This window comes from Lampris incognitus, chromosome 21, assembly GCF_029633865.1.
Source record: "Lampris incognitus isolate fLamInc1 chromosome 21, fLamInc1.hap2, whole genome shotgun sequence".
Taxonomy (NCBI): domain Eukaryota; kingdom Metazoa; phylum Chordata; class Actinopteri; order Lampriformes; family Lampridae; genus Lampris; species Lampris incognitus.
In genome coordinates this window covers 17422828-17446148 of record NC_079231.1, presented here as the reverse complement: position 1 = coordinate 17446148, position 23321 = coordinate 17422828, and the positions used below count along the sequence as shown (strand labels likewise).

General features: G+C 47.7%; 1 protein-coding gene across 1 annotated transcript in view; it reads left to right on the top strand.

Annotated features, from left to right (window-relative positions):
* Positions 1-216: 216 nt before the first annotated feature.
* nrp2a (neuropilin 2a) overlaps positions 217-23321 on the top strand; it is an 81165-nt gene continuing 58060 nt past the window's right edge. The window contains exons 1-2 of the mRNA XM_056301095.1: positions 217-229; positions 7427-7494. Coding sequence (XP_056157070.1) covers positions 217-229; positions 7427-7494 — 81 coding nt within the window. The remainder of the gene's footprint in view (positions 230-7426; positions 7495-23321) is intronic.

The following is a 23321-nucleotide window of genomic DNA, read 5'->3' as shown; positions in this document are numbered from 1 at the left end:
ATTGCGAAAAATACAAAATTACAAAATTGAAGGTAGCTAACGTTAGCTTTGCTTCGCACCGAGTTGATAGTTGATTGTTTCCTTAGCAACGCAGCGGAAATCCGGCGTCCGTTCGCGAGATTTGGGACAGGGTACGGGATTTTGGCGAGGGCTATGTAGGGTTCATAATATCGCCTCCCGGGGAAATCGGTTAGAATGGAGGCAACGAGAGTGAAGATGGAAATGGAGGGTAACGAGTTGACAATTCTGTCTGATATCAGGTAAGACTAAAACACATTTTCAGAACAAAAAAAAAATAGAACAACGATGAGTAAAAGCTAAACGTACAAGGTGTAGATAAACAGTAATGTTGGGGTGAGAATAGACCGGTTGTCTGCGGACCATCCCGTGGTCACTTTAAGGTGGAAACCGTTTTCTCTCCAGACTTAACGAAACGGTGAGCACTTTAAAGCAACTGCGTTGCCGTCCAGCGGCAGTTTTAGCAAGTTTTACGTGAAGTTCCAGCGGGGGAATTATCTCCCCCAGACACATTTGAATTTCAGATATTTAATTTCCTGCATTGCGGCTATTTTTGTTAGACGGGACCGTTGGTCTTAAGCCCCTCCCCTAGCGCTGTGCGCGAATGGTACGCCCCAGCAGGAAATATGGTGTTACGTGTTATTCATGCGACTATAATAAAGTAGTCATGCATTGTACATAGGCTGCGGTCTCCGCTGTGATTATTAACGCGACCAGGGAGACTCCCCGCTGCCGCCCAGTGACTGCTGGGGTAGTCTCCAGCATCCCCGCGACCCTGAGAGCAAGAGAAGCGGTTTGGAGAATGGATGGTGGAAGGAACCCCAACGTTGCCCGGCCAAGCAAACTGACCTGCCCCAGCCCATAGGCAGCTCACCACTTACAGGGGACTACAGGACAGCTAGTGGCAGGTTAGTAAAAGCGCCAAACAGGCTGAACCTATACAAAGGACTGGATTCTGGGTTATGTTAAAGTTAGAAAAGTTGAAAGGGGGGCGGGGGTTCTGAATCTGAAAAATATGGTTTATCGAGTGGGACTTAAACTCTGTGTATGGGAGGTTACCTTTACATCGGAAGGACTCCGGGAATCAGTCATATAAGGGTTATTGCTAACTATAAAAAAGGGAGACGATATATGGGACTGTTCGTCTAAGCTCCGCCCCCTAGCGTTGTGTGTGAACGGTACACCCCAGCAGGAAATAGGGCTTGGGGTGTTACGTGTTATTCATGCGACTATAATAAAGCAGACATGCGTTGTACATACGTTGCGGTTTCCGTTGTGATTATTTACACAATTTATTATGCATGTGAACCACATAATAAGACAACGTGAAATCAACTTTTACGTTGAATGCTTAACCTAGTCGTATTTATTTCTAAAAGAAGTTTAAGTAATTGTTATCAGAGATCATCTTTATACATTTTGTCACATGAAATAAAGACTCACAGTTTTTTTTGCCAAAACGTTTTTATTGAATCTATTAGATAGATAGATCGCTTTTTATTGTCCCCCTAGGGGAAATTGCAGTCTGCAGCAGCATCACAGGAAAATACAGAATATACATCACAGTAAAAATACACTATACAAGTCACAGATATACAGATTCAATCTACAGTCTACTATAAACAACATATAAAAAACCTTTTTTTTCCATTTATCTTCTACTCTGATCTACAGTATCCATGATGAAAAACAAGCACGAAACCGTCCAGACCCATGGCGCACCTGTGCTGCACGTGAGTAGTTGCGAGCGCATCCTACTAAACGTCTCTAATAAACGACCCTCTCAGGTCGTCCATCAGTGAGTGAGTGAGTGACCACAATTTGTGATGCATGCCATGGGAATAATTTATTTGTTAAAATTATGCCCTACATTGTATTGGGCACATGCGTGATGGCCTGGCGGCTTGTCCAGGGTGTCTCCCCGCCTGCCGCCCAGTGACTGCTGGGATAGGCTCCAGGATCCCTGTGACCCTGAGAGCAGGATAAGTGGTTCGGATAGTGGTTTGATGGGTGGATTCATGAGATAATCTAGCAGGGTAGGAGCTTTAGCTAGGCTATGGACTGGCTATGAACAGTCAACCATTGCTGTTGTAGATTTTTTTATTTCTGTTTTAACACACAGGAATGCAAACTCTCACGCATTAAGCATGAGACACATGTAATTTAGCACTCTCACACATATTTCACACCGTCAAATTCTTTAAACATAGAGCAACGATAAATGAAAACACCTTGTCACTTAGCGGCAGTAGCATCAGTGGACTACAGTGAGTCAACAATGGACAAGGGTCGAGATGAGATGAAATAGTGGTGATATCGGTTGGTGAATTTTCCCGAGTCAGGTGGTGGGCACAACCATTTATTCTTTATTCGGTGGGGGGGAAAGTGAATTCTAATCTGGCGAGTAAAGAAGTGTACACCAACTATGGGGAAATATTAAGAAACTTTCAAGACCAATTTTTGTTAATATTATCCATCCATCCATCCATTATCCAAACCGCTTATCCCAGTTGGGGTCACAGGGATGCTGGAGCCTATCCCAGCAGTCATTGGGCGGCAGGCGGGGACCAGGGAGACACCAGTGGACAGGCCATCACAGGGCCAGCATTCTGCACAATTAAACACAAATTTATTTTTAGTACCTTAGAGGTATTTGGTTTTGGAGAAAACTTCATTAATGTGGTTAAACTGCTTTATAAGGATACTAATAGTACAGTCTTATTGCCACAAGGCACTACGTGTCCAAGATTCTAAATCAGTAAAGGAATTAAACAGGGGTGCCCCATTTCTCCTTTATTATTTATCTCAGCAGCGGAAATGTTGTTATAAAAAATACAGATTTTGGTTGACAGTGTTAGGCAAACAGTTGGTAATTAGCAAACTGGCAGACGACCCGACCATATTCATGGAAATAGTGACCAAATTCCAAAAGTCCTCAAAACAATTGTTTTTTTTTCTAAGGCATCTGGTTTAAAATTAAACCTTAAAAATTTGATTTTTTAATATTAATTGCCTACAAATAGGGTGACAAGGCCTTTTTCGGGGGTGGCAGCTGCCACCTCCCCTTGGAACTGCCACAATTGCCATCTCCATTTTTTTTATTTTCTAAATTTTGGTGTTGCAAAACCACCCTGAGAGTATTTCACACACTAAACTGGTCTTTTATATATATATATATATATATATATATATATATATATATATATATGTATATACAGTATATATTAGCATCAAAATGTCATCACAACCTCAGTGTTTCTCCCGTAAGGCAGACGAATAGTTAGAATATCTGAGCTGAAACTGCAGTATACCTGCTGGCTTTGTACCCGGTGAGTTTCAGACAGAGCCATATCTGCTTTGGGGTATTTTATCATTTGTTTTTTAGTTTGCCAGCCAACCAATTTGGAGTTGCTTACAATCCAAATCAACGGAGAGTGAATTTTAGTCGTAAGCCTGAAATTTGGAAAAACAAAAAAACTCTGTTATGAATCCAGCTTTTTTCATTTTAAATGGAAATGTTTTCAAACTCCCCCTTGAAGCTATCACTGAGATAATGAGAACTTAACAGTGCTCCAACAAAAAAAAACGTAGACTCGGGAATTTTTTTTTGGAAGAAAGGCCAATCTCTGTAGTTGCTGAAGACTTGCTGCAATATAATTAATTTAACACTCCCTCCACCTGGTTTGTGGTCAGTTTAACAACGCCAGCTGTAGTAAATGTCGGCACCTCTAGCATCAGAGGAAATTGATTGCAGATAATGTACATTAAAACAAAGGCATCGGAATAAATGTCAGACGCAGTTAGGGCTTTGTAAGACACACTTAATCTAACTGCAATGCATGTAAAGAGTGACCGAGCATGCACTTATCTGTGTGTGTGTGTGTGTGTGTGAAACTCTTGGCTGTGACATGGCCTTGGACGTCCAGATGAAATTCCACAGTTTTAAGCATGTGACACAACACTCGTTGAATACAGTCATACCCCTGACCCCCGACGCCTCAAACCTCTTCCCATTGGTCTTGTCAGCAACCGCTCCCCCCCCCCATACACACACACACACGCTTTCCCCCCTGTGAACCACTTCTCCTTTTGCACTTTAAGACCCCTGGATTCAGGGAGGATTGTATTGAAGGAAATCAGATGGTTGACTCGAGCCATAACGTTTTCCTCCGCTCCCTAAAAAGGCCATTTGTCTATTCGCGACAACCATCCTCCCTTTGTCGGATTCCTTGACAGGCTGCTCGGTTCTTTCTGGGGTTTTTTTTTTTTTTTTTTTAACCTGTTTGTACTTTCTTTGTGGGCTACTGAACGATTGGGTTCGGTGTGATTTAATTTGACAGCCGGTAATCCCACATTCCTGTTGAATCTGCTAGATATATATATATATATATATATAAATAAAAAAATAAAAAAACGCAGACAGCAAACGCTGTTCCCTTGCCTATTGTCATGAACTATAATACAGATTGTGGGAGAATTCCCCGGCTATGTTCTCTGAGCATTTCCTGTTCTGCCTGAGCCCATGTCGAACACCTCATCTTGTTAGCATGTGTCAATCAGAAGCCGTGCTCTGGGGAGGGCAAAGTGGAGGGCTGAGACGGTCCTGTCTCTCCCACACAGCTCCCCAAAGACAGACAGAGCTGGGAGGATAGAATGAGAGGGAGGGGATGTGTGTGTGTGTATGTGGGGAGGGGGGGTTTGCATGTGTGTAAGAGAGAGAGAGAGAGAACACACCCTCGCGCTCACGGTGACCTCGACCCGCTCTCAATCCCCTCCTTTCGTCCTCTTCATTAAAGGCACATTCCGCCGCATTAGCTTGCCCGCCCCTCCGTCCTTCACTTGCTGCCATTCGTTTCAGTTCGGCCTTCGTTCCGACATCGTGGCCCCGGCTAACCGGAGCGGGGCCAAGTGGAGCGCCTCGTTAAATCGTGCGGTTTATTAGAAAGGCGCCCCGTCCCTGACTTGCCCCGTGGTCCGAAACGGTCTACGCGAACCACCCTTGGCTAATGTGCGGTTTAAACAGCCCAGAGATTGTTCGTGACGTGGATTAGCATTAGCGATTAGCTTGCCCTTCACCCACCTCGTGGGGTCCTCTGACTGCCGTGCAGCCTTTAAATACAATATCACTCAAGTCAGCGTGTGTTCTTTGAGCCAGCATGTTTGCTTGATATTGTTCGTGAGCTGTGAAATTGAATTTCCACAGTTGAAATGATATTGAAAATGGATCCTATCCCACGCAGTATTCCTGCTTGGTTTCACCTTGTGCAGTGTCTGACAGTGACATCCATTTTTACCAATGTCTTTTTTTTTCCTTCATTTTCTTTTTGAATTCCCCAGATTGAAAACATCAACACCGTTCATTTAGGCCAAATTAGCCCCCCCCAAAAAAAAAAGGAAAAAAGTAAAGCTGGCTTGCTGGCTGGTTCCCCTTTGGTGCCATACCGCCCACACACATAACCCAAACCACCATCATTTACACCACCTGTCGCCATGGCAACGTGGCCGCCGCTCCTGGCACCGCAGCCCCTCTCTCGGCTGATGACATCGTCGTAGCAACAATGAAAGGTTCATCCATCTCATTAAGGCACATGGCTGTTGTTGTTTTTAATCTTTCGTGACGGGGTCAAAGTGAAACCGTTACTCCGTTTATGCCATTAGTCAATACAGCTGGTTTAGCGGGCGGGCGGCCCCGCTCGGTTAGCCGTACCACCCCCGCGAACAAATGCTAAGCAACACCAGCACGTAGGAGGCAACACACGTGCGGATGTGATATCGTTGCCTTTTGGGGTTTAAATCGACGTTGACGGGAGATTTCACTTCGCTGAAAGGTCCGTTTCATAACACCACGTGTTCACCGCCGCCCGGCACACATGCTCACATTTGTTCGGTGAGCGACATATATGTCGTCATTTCTTCCCGTCTCACGACACTTTGGCCACGCGTCGACATGTTAAACCACGAGTGAGCCCAGAATGAGAGAGTGACGTGGGTTTGGTTCCCCGCGTTAAAAGAAAAGCAATGCGTCCCATATGCCGCAGCCCCCCCCCCCCCGCCGCCGCCGCCGCTGCCGAGAGATGTGCATTGTTTACTTGGGTTTCTTGGCTGAGAAGGAAATTTAAAAATTCATCCCTAGAAATGTCTTTGTGACTACACTGGCCTAGGATCAAATCCCACTGCAGTCCTGTCTTATATCTTCCCCGTCCCTCCCTCCTGGCTTTACTCCTGGTTCTGTTAGGAGGGAAAGGACTGCCTGCTCCACTTTAAACAAGAAATAAAATAAAGAAACTGGTGGGGGGGGGTAGTGCTAAACCAAGGCTGTCTGTGTGTTGCTTTCTCTGGGCCTTGATGTGGCCAACAGCTGAAGTCCGTGACCCCCCCCCCGGACCCCATCCATCAGGCTTTCAGCACTAGCCCCGGCCTGCTGGACATTGCTCGGCCTTGGCACACACGAAACCTCCGCCCCAGACCCGGAGGCACGCACTGGCTAAATGCATTTTACCACCGGGATCCTTCGGAACCATGTAGAAAGATGTTAGTTCACTCCATCGGATGCTTTCGCATATGCATAAAAATTAAAATAATAAATATATTAAAAACGCAGATCAGTGCAAATTAACCACCTGGCTCGCTAGACGTTTCCAAAAGTGGTGGCACGTTGTCTGCAACCGACCCCTAGTTAAGATAAGATGAGATAAGATAAGATGTACTTTATTAATCCCCGTGGGGAAATTCATCCTTTGCATTTAACCCATCCCAACACACACACACACACACACACACACACACACACACACACACACACACACACACACACACACTGGAAACTTGGCAGCCGTGTAGCTAGGAGCACTTGTGTGTTAGGTCTGAGCTGTGTTTGCACAGTTCACATGCACACGTCCACATGCTCGTGCACTGAGCTCTCATTATGAGACGTGCTTTTCATCTGTCTGCACTGCTCTCCCTCTCTCTCTCTCTCTCTCTCTCTCTCTCTCTCTCTCTCTCTCTCTCTCTCTCTCTCGCTCGCCATACGTGCACAGTTGCATCTGCTTTCACCTGAACAAACATGGACTCACACACACATCGTTACATCAACACTAACCTAAACAAGCATGCCCACACTCAGACACACACACACACACACACACACACACACACACACACACCAAGTACCAATATGCATATCATCCATGCCCTGTCCTCCCAGTATGTGTGTGGCGGAGGCTCAGCTGACCGCCTGGCAGTGACTGTGAAATTGGCGCCCTTCTCGTGCAGATGCCAGGTGTTTTGCTTGGCAGTCGTGGGGGGTGGGGAGCGCGCTTGTGTCAGAAGTGTAGGGTTGCTGTGTGCGGCTGGGGGACGGGGGGGATGGGGTGTTTGTCTAATATGTCATATGTCCCCTTTTGCCCAGGCACTTGGCCGTTGGTGCTGGTGGCGCTGGTGGTGCTGGTTGTAGTGGTTGTGGTGCTGGTGCTGGTGGTAGGATCCAGAGACTTCTAGGCTGGATTGCGCCCACATGCACTGAACCAGATGTGACAGTCCAGGGATGTTAAAGTTGGACCAAAACCTTGAAGATGGCACAATAAATCAGCAACAGTTTATTTGTGGCTGACTAATATTGTGTTTGTTCTTTTATACCTTTATCCGTAACTGTACTTATCCATAACAGTGAGGGAACTGTCTAATCCTCATTAATATTAATGAGCTGACCTTTGAGTGACAAGTGCAATAGCAGGTGGGCGGGGTCTCATAATGGGGGGATTTGCTCCGTGGCTGTGTGTAAACGAGTGTTACATAAGTATCAATAAAAGATCAGCTGAGAGAAATTGAGCTGTGGGGGAACTGAACTCAACCGTTCACTCTTATATTCTTCAGACTTTAACAATGCGCTCCTCTCATCAGGTCTGTGTTTCTTAGAAGAGGGCATGCGCAACATGGCATATGATGGGTTTTTTATGGCTTATCTTCAGTATCTGTACTGTCTCACACAAAGACTCGGTTTCAGGTCAAGCGGTTGCCGTGAAGTCCCCCGTGCCGTGCAGTTGTAACAAACGGCTGATTCATTTGATTTCCTGCCTCGTTCCGATTTTGCTGAGGTGATCATGCGCTCCGTGGCCTCCGCAACCTGGATCGGATAAGCGTGGAGAGAAACCGAGGAGGCCTCGTCGGAAACTCGCTCCAGCAGCCAGCGTTGGTAATCCATCCTGCCGTCCTCGCATTCCTTCCGGAGAATGCCAAATGCTTTCTGCTGAAAACCAGCCGTGGAACTTCCTCCACCAGATCTCCGCTGTCTTTCTCCTCTTCTGTCTCACCCTCCGCCCATCGGGACAGCAAACACACATGCGGAAAATCATACACACACGCGCACACACACACACACACACACACACACACTCATAGGCTATGTTTCACCTATCAATACAGGTGTCATAAAACACACACGTCTCGTCGATCCAAGCATCCAAGCGGGTGTCATAACACACACACACAGGCTGTGACTCACCTATCCATGCAGGTGTCATAAAACGCACACGCAGACAAACACACACACACACAGACGTCTCATCGATCCAAGTGGGTGTCATAACACACACGCACACAGGTTATGTCTCACCTATCCATGCAGGTGTCGTAAAACACACACACACACACACACACACACACGCAGATGTCTCGTCGATCCAAGCGGGTGTCATAACACACACCAGACACACACATACACAGGCTATGTTTCACCTATCCATACAGGTGTCATAAAATACACTCTCGCACACATACACACAGAGGGTATGTCTCACCTATCCATGCAGGTGTCATAAAATACACTCTCACACACACCCACACACACACAGAGGCTATGTCTCACCTATCCATGCAGGTGTCATAAAACGCACACAGACAAACACACACACACACACACACACACACACACACACACACACACAGATGTCTCATCGATCCAAGCGGATGTCATAACACACACACACACATACTCATAGGCTATGTTTCACCAATCCATACAGGTGTTATAAAACACACACACACACACACTCAGGCTATGTTTCACCAATCCATACAGGTGTGATAAAACGCACGCGCAAACACACACACACACACACACGACTTATCCCTCTGAGTGACACGGGCCCTGGCTGCTGGCAGCTTCATTAGTGCCGGAGAAATGTCCCGTTTGTTAAGGCGAGGCAATTAGTAGCTAATTGAGAGCTAGTCGGCGGTGAAAACAAACTCGGTGCCCCGTGCTCTCCCCGACTGCTGCCTCCGCGCTCATGTGTCTACATCTTGACCAATTTGCAGAATTGGATTTCACCTCTAGCTAGTTTTCTTATGCCGTCTGTTCATTACAAAGCCGCCACCCGGTAGAGGGAGGGAAGGGAGGAATACACTGGGAAAAGTTTGGTCCGCATTGGATGCAAGCCCGTTTTTATGCCAGGAAAGAGGCTTTGGTTTTAGTGTTAGAAAGGGATCCCAGCAGATGGGCAGGAAACCTACTGCTCATTGTGTGTGTGTGGTTTTTTATTTCTTAGAAATATTAGGCAGCTTACCATTCATGCTTCTGGGTGTCCGTTTGGCAGTTGAGTCAGCGTGGTATGAAAAGGCACTGTGTAATGGGAGTTTAACTGGTGTCAACTTCCATGCATTTTAATGTGCCTTAGTCTTCATTATGTTTCCTTTCTAGACATGATTATCTGACTACCTGCCATGAAGTGCACCGCTGACACTTACTCTCTCACTTAATACAAACCCATGCAAACACATGCACCATGTCACCCATTACCAACTGCCTGCCCTTCTCCCCCCGCAGCATGACTCTTTATCCCTCCGTCTTGCACTCCCTCCTCCTCCATCACTACTGCTCTTCCATTGTTTGCAGTTCATAGATAAGCACTATGACTGGGCGGGGGGAAGAGAACTAAACACAAACACACACACACACACACAGAGTCCCATCGCAGCCTTCATCACATTGTCTCGATTAATCCTCTTCCTCAAAATTCCCAATTCCCAAGACACATTGTAACGATGGTGCAATAATATTTTCTATTTAAGGTGAGTCCTATGGCATGTTTATGCAAAGCCTAATTCTGATGACAACCTGTAGGTGGCAGCATGCTTGACCGTTATGCTTTGTGTTAGTCTGACCTCAACCTAAATACATGCTAGGGGTCACACACAGTACTTGAGCTCGCGAGCAGTTGCATCGGTTCTCGAGTTTCTATATAAAACCTTGAGTACTCAGCAATCGCATGATGCTAGAGCTCACGCGCAATCATTTTCCTGTTCGCGTGCGCTCAGTTTCCTGTTCGCATGTGCTCAGTTTCTAGCTAGAGCTCTTTGGTAAACAAGAGAAAGGTGAGTTGTGCAAAGATTTCTCAAGGACGGCTCTAACATCGACTACACTAACACGGCTAAGCAAATTAATGTTGTTGAAAAATAGATGCAAGCAAATGAGGCTAATTTCATTTTCAATTCAGTTAGCTTACTAATGATGACCGGTTTTTACCAAATTTACAAAAAAAAAATAACCAAAACAAAACAGCTAAACACAATGACAACATTTAGTGAAAAAACCCACTTTGTTGGCCGTACTTTCTATCTTGGGCTTCTGTGGAAGATTGTTGGTAACAGTAATGTTAAAATATCGTCAGTGTCATTCATCCTTCACCATTGGGTAAGGTAAGACTGAGTGCTATCTTCATATCCGTCCATCCATCCATTATCCAAACCGCTTATCCTGCTCTCAGGGTCACGGGGATGCTGGAGCCTGTCCCAGCAGTCACTGGGCAGCAGGCGGGGAGACACCCTGGACAGGCCGCCAGGCCATCACACAGGGCTCACACACACACACACACATTCACACCTAGGGGCAATTTAGTATGGCCGGTTTACCTGACCTACATGTCTTTGGACCATGGGAGGAAACAGGAGCCCCCGGGGGAAACCCACGCAGACACGGGGAGAACATACAAACTCCACACAGAGGATGACTCGGGACGACCCCCCCCCAAGGTTGGACTACCCTGAGAACATACAAACTCCACACAGAGGATGACCCGGGACGACCCCCAAGGTTGGACTACCCCGGGGCTCGAACCCAGGACCTTCTTGTTGTGACCGCGCTAACCACTGCGCCACTGTGCCGCCCTTCCAGATCTTCATATCATATAATTGATTTTATACTTTGTTCTTTGTGCTGAGATCAACCCCATCATAGTTGCATAGTCTTTTAATTGATGCAAGGCACCTCCCGCACCCCACCCCATCCCCCGCTTACTCAAGAACTCCGAGTTTTTCAGGCAAGGAATACTCGAGTTGTAAAATGATGCGCCCGTGCAGCCGCTAATACACACCAACTTGCAGAGTCCCGTAAGATGACTTCCCGTGTTGATATAGGATCTCTTCCAAACATGTTTTGCACCTTGTTAAAAGTAACGACTCGCCGGCATGAGTTTGTGTTTGAGCTTGTGTGCGGATATGTGCACGCCCACACAAGCATTAACTGGTGCTTTCTTTTCTCATCTTCACACGCAGAGTGCATATGCCCAGTAAACATCAGAGATATGTGACCAACAGATTGCTCTGGCCACCCTGTGCGAGAGTGTGTTTTTGTAATGCGCCTTATCTCAGCCCACCCCAATCTGTGGGGAGATGAGAGTGAGGGAGGAGTGAGAACAAAAGAGGAGACGTGAGATGGGCTGGATGGGAAATTCCCTGTCCGACTTTGCCAATTCCAGCAGCAAACACACTTAAATCCTTTCCTATATGCTACATGGCAGAACAATGTTTCCGTTGTTGCTTCGGTGTGGAATTGCTTTCTCGGGTCCCATGCTACACGAGGTGAGGCTCTGGCCACGGTGAAGCCCGGGGTGATCCTGGCTTGATAACCGGCTCATGAGACACACACATGCACACATGTACATGTATGACGGAGTCCCTTTGGAACTGTGAAGGCCTTGAGGGCAAGTCACAAGTCAGCCTCCCCTCCTCTCTCCGAGGGCTGACCAATGCGAACTACTCCGTAGCCTGATTGTGTGTGTGTGTGTGTGTGTGTGTGTGTGTGTGTGTGTGTTTTTGTCTGCGTGTGTTTGCGTGTGTGTGGGCGGGCGGCATGGTGGCTCAGTGGTTAGCACTATTGCCTCACAGCAAGAAGGGCCTGGGTTTGAACCCCAGGCCGTCCCAGGTCCTTTCTGTGAGGAGTTTGCATGTTCTTCCCCGTGTCTGCGTGAGTTTCCTCCAGGTGCTCCAGTTTCCTCCCACCATCAAAACAACATGCATGTTAGGGTTAATACTCCTGCCTGTGCCCCTGAGCAAGGCATGGAAAGAAGAACTGGAGTTCGTCCCCGGGCGCTGCAGCTGCCCACTGCCGCTATACAATAGGATGGGTTAATTCAGAGAACAAATGTCATTGTAACCTGTACGACAACAAAATAACGTGGCTTTTTTTACACACGAGTTGGGCAGAGATTCTCAATCTGTATGGTACCAACAGTCGTCCCATAGTGTACAAATAAATTGAACCAAAGTCTGAATGCAAAAAAGGTTTTTGGCTCAAAAGTGTCAGTTCCATCACACTTACTGCAGGAACTGCCAGAGGCTCAGCTTTGTGTAGCTCTAATGGGCAAATGCCCCCTTTGCACACGAATACAGATTCCAGTTGTAGTTTGCAGAGGGCAGTGTGACATTGTGTGGTTAACTGGTTTGCTAATATCAACATTGCCAATAGACTGCCGCATTGCGGTTTTGGAGTTTTGAAAGGGACATTATCAAACTATAGGTGACAAAAAGTGGATTTGGAGCAAGTGTATTCTATATTGCTGGAAAAACGATGGTTGCACGGCTTGTAAATGACCGCACAATTCCTGGAAGCTGAAAATATCACAGTTTTTTTTGGCTGAGCGGGCCAGCCCTACAAATGAGAGTGACTGACTGACTCACTGACTGACTGATCATGTGTAGAGAGACTGATGAGTGATCAGTTTGACACCGTTGGATCAGATGACCCATGTTGTGGAAACAAAATTTTTTTGTCTTTGCAAGGTCTCTGGTGAGAATTGGAATAACAGACAATTGAGGCAGAGATGTCTTTCTTTAGCAGAAGTCCAACATAGCAAAATTGCTGTGGCCCAGACCCATCCCACACCTGACACTTCATCCGGCCCACATACCGTGAGGAATGATGGCACTTGGGCGGTCCGCTCCTGTTTGCCAGATCTGGACAAGAACCAAGCCATGTGCCACATATTAGCCAAAGGTGGCCCATATTTGTTTTGTGATATTTGGGCCATATTCACCATTTACCACACGGGCCACTTCAGGGTCACATCCAGATTACATGTTGCAGAGAGCACCGCATCTTTGCCAAAAAATGCCTACTTTGGATTTGGCATATTTGGGCCATATTTGCTATTATACATGTGGGCTACTTCAGGCTCAAATCCATTTTGTCAGGGCCAGTAGAAGGCCATCAGTGCCGCATCATTGCCTGAAGTGGTCCACATCCGGATGCTGTCTAGGAATGGCGTCTCCAGAGAGCAGGTGGTAAGTGACGCCCAGACTTTCCAGGGATCATGGCAGCAATGATTGTATCCAGGCGAACGCATCGTCATGCCAGGCGTGCTCGTGAGCAGATATTTCGAAGGAGAATATCACTTTATGATTTAACTGAGACTGAAATCATTCGCAGATACAGGTCGCCAGGTCAAACGATTCTTGCTATACATGATGACATCAAGCATGACATCGAGCCCGCCTACTGTGGTCTTGGCGCAAAGCCACCATTCTGCCGCATGGGTAATTGCAATCAGACGCAAAACAAGGGCGAACTGCACCCAGCTGCAAAACTTTGTGGACATGTTTTCACTGTAATATCATTTGCACAATAACTTTTGTGACTTGGACTTTGAGACGGGGCAGAGAGTGGTTGCAAGTGATGCACAAGACATGGTGCGATCAGCAGCTGCAATCCATTCTTTGTGAGTTCACCTGTCAATACAGAGTGAGTCTTAGAAAAACGAGAGACAGCCACAGATAGAAACAGATGAAAGAGGAGGAGGGGGTTAACAGATAATTAGAATAGCTATAATTACTATTAAATTAGGTTCTCTTTCAAACCAACATCCCAAGACGAGTAGAAAGTATTGTTCTTGAACGTATCTCAACCATGTCATGTGTTATGCTACACCGGTACACTTTAACAACAAATATTATGGGGACCACTACAAAAAATTGCAGATGGGGGCGTCTGGGTGGCGTGGCAGTCTACTTCGTTGCCTACCAACATGGGGATCGCCAATTCGAATCCCCACGTTACCTCCGGCTTGGTCAAGCATCCCTACAGACACAATTGGCCGTGTCTGCGGGTGGGAAGCCAGATGTGGGGTATGTGTCCTGGTCGCTGCACTAGCGCCTCCTCTGGTCAGTCAGGGCGCCTGTTTGGGGGGGCGGGGCCTGGGGGAATGGCGTGATCCTCCCATGTGCTATGTTCCCCTGGTGAAACTCCTCACTGTCAGGTGAAAAGAAGCGGCTGGCGACGCCACATGTATCGGAGGAGGCATGTGGCAGTCTACTGCCCTCCCCGGATCGGCAGAGGGGGTGCAGCAGCGACTGGGATGGCTTGGAAAAGTGGGATAATTGGAAAAATTGCGGATAAACTTTTAATATCCAGGAACCACTGACTACCCCTTTAACAAACTGGCCACGGGGTCGAACGTTGACCATGCCCGGTGCAGCCATACTAGGTTCTGACCGAGTCTTGTTTTTTTAAAGGCCTGCACTCTGCAGACATGTGACCCGTCCAGCACATTTATGGCGATCTGGGTCATCGTGAAGAAAGATGCTGTGTCCCACGGCCAATATATTTAGCAACAACCCTCATGGAGGCGAGGGGCTGCATTTCACAGGCAGCAGACGACAAGAGGAGGGGGTTGTGCGGTCAACACGGTTGTCACGGTTATCAGGATGGGTACTGACAGTGTCTCTGATCCACAACCAATGCTTTTGTTAAGGTACTCGCGACCGCTGGATCCACATCTGTCTCCCCGGCCGTGTGAAATCCCAAGAGTGAATTAGTGGAAATTGAGTGTCCTTCCCACGCAAACGATGACTAAATAAACGAAATAAAAAGTAGTCACACGGCAACCCCTGTGTTTCCGTTAAGTGTGTGATTTATTGTTAAGCGCTCGCATTTGAATTTGGGGGCATTTTGCATGGCAGACTCCAGCGTTTTGATGTTTAGGAATGCACGGCATAATATGTCTGCTCAGTCCAGGGGCTCTGAGTCCCCCCCCCCCCACACACACACACACAAACCCCTCCATCTGAGCGCATATTGATGCCGTGAGAGTAGGGTAAGCCATCGGTTTCGAGTCCGGGCGGCCGTGACATTCTGCCTCGCCGGCCTGTAATTGACTCGTCGGCGTGTGTGTGTCAGTTAAACCTCTGCTCACCTGCTCGGCTCAGATCGAGGGGTGGGGGGTAGGTGATTGACATCCCACTCTAATGACCTCGCTCTGCAATTTGGAACGCTTCAGGGTTTTCTCTCGCTCCGTCTCTCTGAGTTCTGCTCTTCGACAGCTTCCCTTTTTGCTGCACTTGATTTTTCTGTGTTTGGTAGGTTTTTTTAATGGTCTAATCACACCCCCCCCGTATCACCCCCCCTCTCTCGCCCTCTCTCTCTCTCTCTCTCTCTCTCGTTTATGTTTTGTTTTTGTCTGCCTCGCATCTTGTCAGTTTTCCTCTAAGTCCACCCGGCTGGTCTTTGGTTGAGGTGGATTAAATGGAGCAGACGAGGAAGGAAGGGAGAGAGATGGCGTGTCTCATTGTCAGACTTGAACCAGGTCTTCTTCACTCTCCTTCATCCGGATGCCGGGCAGCGGTTCACTTCCAACAAGGAGCCCCGAGGTTAAAGTTATGGTAGAGTCTGTGGAGACCAGCCGGGAGTCGAACACAGTCTGGAAAGTTTGCTTCTCATGCTGCAGGCATGCCATGCTGCCTTTAGCCAGGGCTCAACTATTCACACACACACACATGCACACGCATGCACACTGTCTCTTAACACTCATACATAAACAGTCTCTCTCTCTCTCTGGCATACACTCATAGACATGCATACATGGACCATATGTTCCCCGTCCCCAGTGACAAGACCCCGGTAAGGGGGCATTATCTATTTAAGGCCCCTAACTCAGAGGATTAGATCAAGATTCAGCCCCTTAATGGCTGTCCTGGCACCGCACAGCCCTCCAGAGCCGGCGGCCCTCTCCCACATTCTACCAACACACCCGCACACTCCTGTCAATATAGCCTCAGCTTCCCTGCACCCATGGACAGATATAATCACCCTCACGTGCACATGAACTTTGCTCACACTCACACACACACACACACACACATACACAGCTAAGTTATTTGTGTCTGTTAAAATATGTTTGCAAAACAGTTCAGTGGGGAATTTCCCTCGAAAATGTGATTAACAGTTTGGCAACATGGCACAATGATTGGCAGCATGAACATAGATGACACCATAGCTTCTTCTTCTTCACTACACTTCTATTTTTTCTTCAATGTGCCCAAAAAATAAACTGCCAGACTATTTTGGAATGACCCCCCCAATAATAAAATAGTTGAACAAAGTTAAAAAAAAACTTACATTGATTCAGACTGATACAGGCCTGCACACACACACACACACACCCATTCACACACATACACACATGCACCCACCCATTCACATACACACACACACACCCACCCATTCACACATATACAAATATACACACATGCACCCACCCATTCACACACACACACACATATGCACCCACCCATTCACACACACACACATGCACCCACCCATTCAAACACACGTACACACACACATGCACCCACCCATTCACTCACATACACACACACACATATGCACCCACCCATTCACACAGACACACCCACACACACATGCACCCACGCATTCACACACACGCACATGCACCCACCCATTCACACACACACCCATACACACACACATGCACCCACCCATTCACACACACACAAACACACACACATGCACCCACCCATTCACACACATACACACACACATTCACACCCACACACCCATTCACACACATACACACACACCCATTCACGCACACACACACACACACACTCACACACATACACACCCATTCACACATGCACCCACCCATTCACACACACACATGCACCCACCCATTCACACACACACACACACAACCACACACACACATGCACCCACCCATTCACACACACACATACACATGCACCCACCCATTCACACACACACACACACACACACACACACACACACACACACACACACACATGCACCCACCCATTCACACACACACATACACATGCACCCACCCATTCATACACATGCACACATACACACACATGCACCCACCCATTCATACACATGCACATGCACATACACACACATGCACCCACCCGTTCAAACACACACATACACCCACCCATTCACACACACACACACACACACACACACACACACACACACACACACACACACACACACACCTAACTTATTTGTATCTGTTAAAATATGTTTGCAAAACAGTTCAGTGGGGAATTTCACTCTAGAATGTGATTGACAGTTTGGAAAACATGGCACAATGATTGGCAGCATGAAAATAGATGACATCATAGCTTCTTCTTCTTCACTACACTTTTATTTTTTCTTCAATGTGCCCAAAAAATAAACTGCCAAAGACTATTTTGGAATGACTCCCAATAATAAAATAGTTTAACAAAGTTAAAAAAGTAACATTGATTCCGACTGGTACAGGCCTGCACACACATGCACCCACCCATTCACACACACACACACATGCACCCACCCGTTCACACACACACATGCACCCACCCATTCACACACACACACACACACACACACACACACACACACACACACACACTGCACCCACCCATTCACACACACACACACATGCACCCACCCGTTCACACACACAAACACACACATGCACCCACCCATTCACACACACACACGCACCCACCCATTCACACACACACACACACAAACAAACAAAGCTGCATGTTCTTCAGTTCTGGTCAGCCCAGACCTCGGAACCGTCTTTGATACACTCTTGTGCTTGTAAAAAGCGTAATGCAAACCTTGCTTTTCCTCTCACACGACCGCACGCCAGCCCACCGCTGTCCTCGCTAACCCCGCCGTAATGATGAAGTGGAGCCGTGTTGCCATGCCGGGCTCCTCAGTTGTTTGTTTATTGCGTAGCGGCACCGCTCTGTGCGGGGCTTGCTGTTGGGAATGGCAGAATAATGAGGACGGGCCCGTAAATAATGAAACAAAGGATGTGGTGCATCAATTAACAGCCATTTACAGCCTCACATCCGCCAGTGTGTGCGCGTGCCAGTGTGTATATTTCTGTCCGCGCGTGACTCCACGTGTACTTTGGCGAAATGCGTCCCCCATGTGGCAAACGCGCTCTCCTGGAAACGCCATCAGAATGCGAGACACGGGAGTCTCCCCTGACATGAGAACGAGTCATCCGGAACCACATTGAGTACGTCGTTTGGCTAATTGTTCTCTGACGGCTACGCATACACACAATCTTTAATTGCCTCCGAGATGTTAGTGTGTGGAGGCGGCATCAGTCGGGTGTACTGTCCGGGGGGCCGCCTGCGTCCACAACAACGGCCTTGCCGTGGATCGGCAACGAATCCAGCAGCGGTGCCGATCAGATATTCCAGGGCTTTGCGATGGGGCAGGGCAGTTTAGGCGCCAGATGGCAGCCGGATTCATTACACAACTTCTTACACCGGAAGGAAATCCGAGTAGCGGCAAAGCACCGGAGGCGGGTTTTATTTGACGTCGCTGCTATTTTAGTCCAGCGTCGGACCATTTCGCTGTGATGCCAGCAGCCATTTTCCAACGTGGGCGCTTCCTCCTCCGCATCCTCCTCTTCCTCTTCCTCTTCCTTCAAACTGGGTTCTGTTGAGTCTAGACTTCTTTGCACGAACCCCAAAATGACTATGATGAAGGCCACGGGGTTTTTGGAGCATCGCAACTTCGACTGGCGAGGGTGGTTCACCTTAACTTTCCACGGGTCACATAAATATGTGTAACAACGTAAACACACCAATTCTAGACCCAGATCAAGTAGTCCACTACTGAAGACACGATCTCTTCATGTCAGTAAGGCGACTACCCCCATGTCTTTTTGTAATGGTAAACTCTAAACACACACACACACACACACACACACACACACACACACAGTCTTTTCAATCTCCTCTCTGTCTCCATTGTTCACTCCTGTCAACACTTTTTCACATCCTAACCTCCTTTCATCCATCTCGTCTCACATATTGTCTCACACACAGTGCCACACAGTACCAGCTAGCCTGTCTGTCTCTTTCACACACACACAAACACACTCACGGTACCCTCTATCCTGTCTCTCTCTCTCTCTGTCTCTCTCTGTCTCTCTCTCTCTCTCATACACACACACACACACACACACACACACTCATGGTACCATCTATCCTCTCTCGCTCTCTCTTTCTCTGTCTCTCTCTCTCACTCACTCACTCGCTCCCTCACACACACACACACACACACACAAACAGTACCCTCTCTCTCTCTCTCTCTCTCTCTCTCTCTCTCTCTCTCTCTCTGTTTCTCTGTCTCTCTCACTCACTCCTCACACACACACGCACACTGGCATGTCGAGTCTCTCAGTCATGATCAAGTGGCTGCGGTACTGATGACCTTGCTATCGTTTACAGCAGCTGCCCGTCCATTGTTGTGCTGTGGATTAGCCGGCACCCCCAGCCGCCCTGATAGGGAGAGAGTAAACACCCAGCACTGCAAATGACATCCCCGTTTGAGCCGCTCCGTCTGCACGTGGCGTAATTATCCTGGTGCCGCCGCCTTAGAAAGGTCTACTGTGGCCGCACAAATCGAGGCCTACTGCTGCATGGCTGGCAGCATTCCTCAAAAAAAAAAAAATCCTCAGAGATGATGACATTTACTACGTCGCAACTCTTCAGGGTTTTCCGTCGCTGCTCTAAAGAGCAGAAAAGACGTATATCATGTTGGATACGAGGCCGTTAGCATTCCCTCTCTCGCTCTCTCTCTCTCGCTCTCTCGTATCTGGGTTGCAGAATAACAAGTGAATGATTTATGAATGTGGGCACTTTTCCAGAGCGGCTGGGGATTTGAAGTGGAAGTGAAATGACAACCGGCTGAAGCAGATTGTTGTATTTACTCAGCAGGAATTCATTATGTAAACTGAAGTTGGTATGCAGATAGCAACGGTAGAAGCTTTTATTCTCATTCTTTTCCTGTACGGCGGGGATATAAGACCTCGTTATCAGTGTCACTTAGCTGAGTGACTCCGCAACGCGTACTACCATGGCCAGCATGTGCACTGATGATCCAAAACATTATGACCACCTGCTTAATAAGCTGTTGAACCTCCGTGTGCCGCCAAAACAGTGCCGACCCGCCGAGGCACGGACTCTGCAAGACCCCTGAAGGTGTCCTGGGGTATCTGGCACCAAAACATTAGCAGCAGATCCTTCAAGTCCTGTAAGATGCGAGGTGGCACCGCTGTGGATCGGACTTGTCTGTCCAGCGCATCCCACAGACGCTCAATTGGATTGAGATCTGGAGAATTTGGATGCCAGGGCAACACCTTGAACTCTTCATCATGTTCCTCAAACCATTCCTGAACAATGTGTGCAGTGTGGCAGAGCACATTATCCTGCTGAAAGAGGCCACTGCCATCAGGGAATACCATTGCCATGAAGGGATGTACCTGGTCTGCAACCATGTTTAGGTAGGTGGTACATGTCAAATTGACATCCACATGAATGGCCAGATCCAGGGTTTCCCAGCAGAACATTGCCCAGATCATCACACAGCCTCCACCGGCTTGTGATGTTCTCACGATGCATCTTGGTGCCATCACTTCCGCAGGTAAACGGTACACATGTACATGGCCATCCATGTGATCTAAAAGAAAATGGGAATCATTGGACCAGGTGATCTTTTTCCACTGCGCCAAGGTCCAGTTCTGATGCTCACATACCCATTGTAGGTCCAGTTCTGATGCTCACATACCCATTGTAAGCCCTTTCAATGCTGGACAGGAGTCATCATTGGCACTGACCGGTCTGTGGCTACATAGCCCTTTACACAGCAGGGTGTGATGCACTGTGTGTTGTGACATATTCCTCCCATAACCATCATTAACATTTTCTGTGACTTGTGCTGCAGTAGACCTTCTGTCGGTTCGGACCAGACAGGATAGCCTTAGTTGCCCTCGCACATCGATGAGCCTTGGGCACCCAACAACCTGTCGCCAATGTGTGGTTTGTCCCTCCTCGGACCACTGTCGGTAGGTACTCACCACTGCTGACTGGGAGTGCCCCACAAGCCTTGCCGTTCCAGAGATGCTCTGACCCAGTCGTCCGGCCATAACAATGTGGCCCTTGTCAAAGTCACTCAGGTCTTTACTCCTGCCCGTTTCTCCTGCATCCACCACGCTGACTACGAGGACTGACTGTTCGCTTACCATCTCATCTACCCAGACCTTGACATGTGCCCTTGTTTGGAGACAATCATCCTTCGGTTCACCTCACTCTGTGTATACCATAGCTGTGTGCATGTTTGTGTGTGCATGGCATCTGCAGCAGAAGAATTCCAGTGTTTGACTTTTGAAAAAAAAAAATAAAGAATCCTGCTCGGTCAGAATCGAGAGCAGTCTAGCACCGATCCCTGTGTGAGATGTGACGGTACCGTGGCCCTATTAATAATAAGCATGACGTGACAGCTGCTGGCTCGGACGGTTCGACAAACAGGTTTGTGACCCTCGGAAAACAATTAGAAGCTGTTGGAGTGACCTTTGGATGGTAACTGGCCTGGCACCTGGGATTGGAAATAATGAGCCTGGCTGAACTCATTACCTAGCAGGGGGAGGGAGGTGTGTGTGTGCGCTTACACATATGTATCACTGTCAGAGAGCAACTGCATTAATGATTTGCTTAGTATGGTTATCGACAACACATTTCGAACCCGTGCTTTACATTCACACGTGTGTATGGAGGGTCTCAGTGTGTATACACACACACACACACACACACACACACACACACACACACACACACACACGGACGTGCTTGAACTAGCTAGAGTGATGAGTGATAGGTACCCAAAGCTGACCAGTGGGTTTTATATGTTATTTATGGGCGATAGTTTGTGTGCGCTAACTTGTCTAATGACATAGGCCCTGTTTACACTTGGTTTTAAAACGCGTTTTGGGCGATCGGATCACAAGTGGACAGCGAGACACATCGCCGTTTACACGTGTCCATCATGCATCTCCAAATGCGTCCTGCGGACCACTTTTGATCAGATTTCGTTACTCCGAAGAAGAAGATTTCCTGTTACATCATCAGGACGCATTAGAGATGTGGTCAAATGCGTCCCACGCCACCTTGGCGAGTGGTTTGAGTAACCGGTCCACAAAACGTTTTGGTGGTCGTTTACACTTGTGTTTAACGCTGCCTACTTGTGATCCGATCGCAAAAAAAAAGCGCATTTTAAAACCAAGTGTAAACAGGGTCGTACTCTTGACAAACAGACACTTGACTGATGATGTTCAGATGTCCAAGTTTTCCTCTCTCGCTCTCACTCTCTGTCCATCAGTTTTCACTTAATTTTAATTTGACATGCTTTATTTGCAAGTCAAGAAGTATGTCGTTTATCTCACTGAGAGCATCGTGATGGAAGATCAGTCTCTCTCTCTCTCTCTCTCTCTCTCTCTCTCTCTCTGATGTGTATACTCACACGCCCTCCTCTCTCCGACGTACTATTTATCTCTGGCGGTCATTTGTGTACAGTCTTTCCATGCACAGCGCTGAGTAGCATGGTTTTGTTGTGCACTTTCAAATCCAGGTCCCATCCCTCATTTGCCTCTGACAACACTGATAATCCCACTGTGAGATCCCCTTTTCCAACCCCCCCCCCACTCTAAACACACAGGAACAAACACACACACATGCACGCACACATACACATGTACAGATCAGCAATAGACACAGTCATGTTGAAATGTACACACATTTAGAGATACTCCCATACACCCGCACAAACACACACATACTAGGTGCCAACCATTGCCATGGAAACTCCAATCAGCAAAGCCTCCCTTTCCACTATAATGGTAGAGACGTTTCCATTGAGCCCCCCC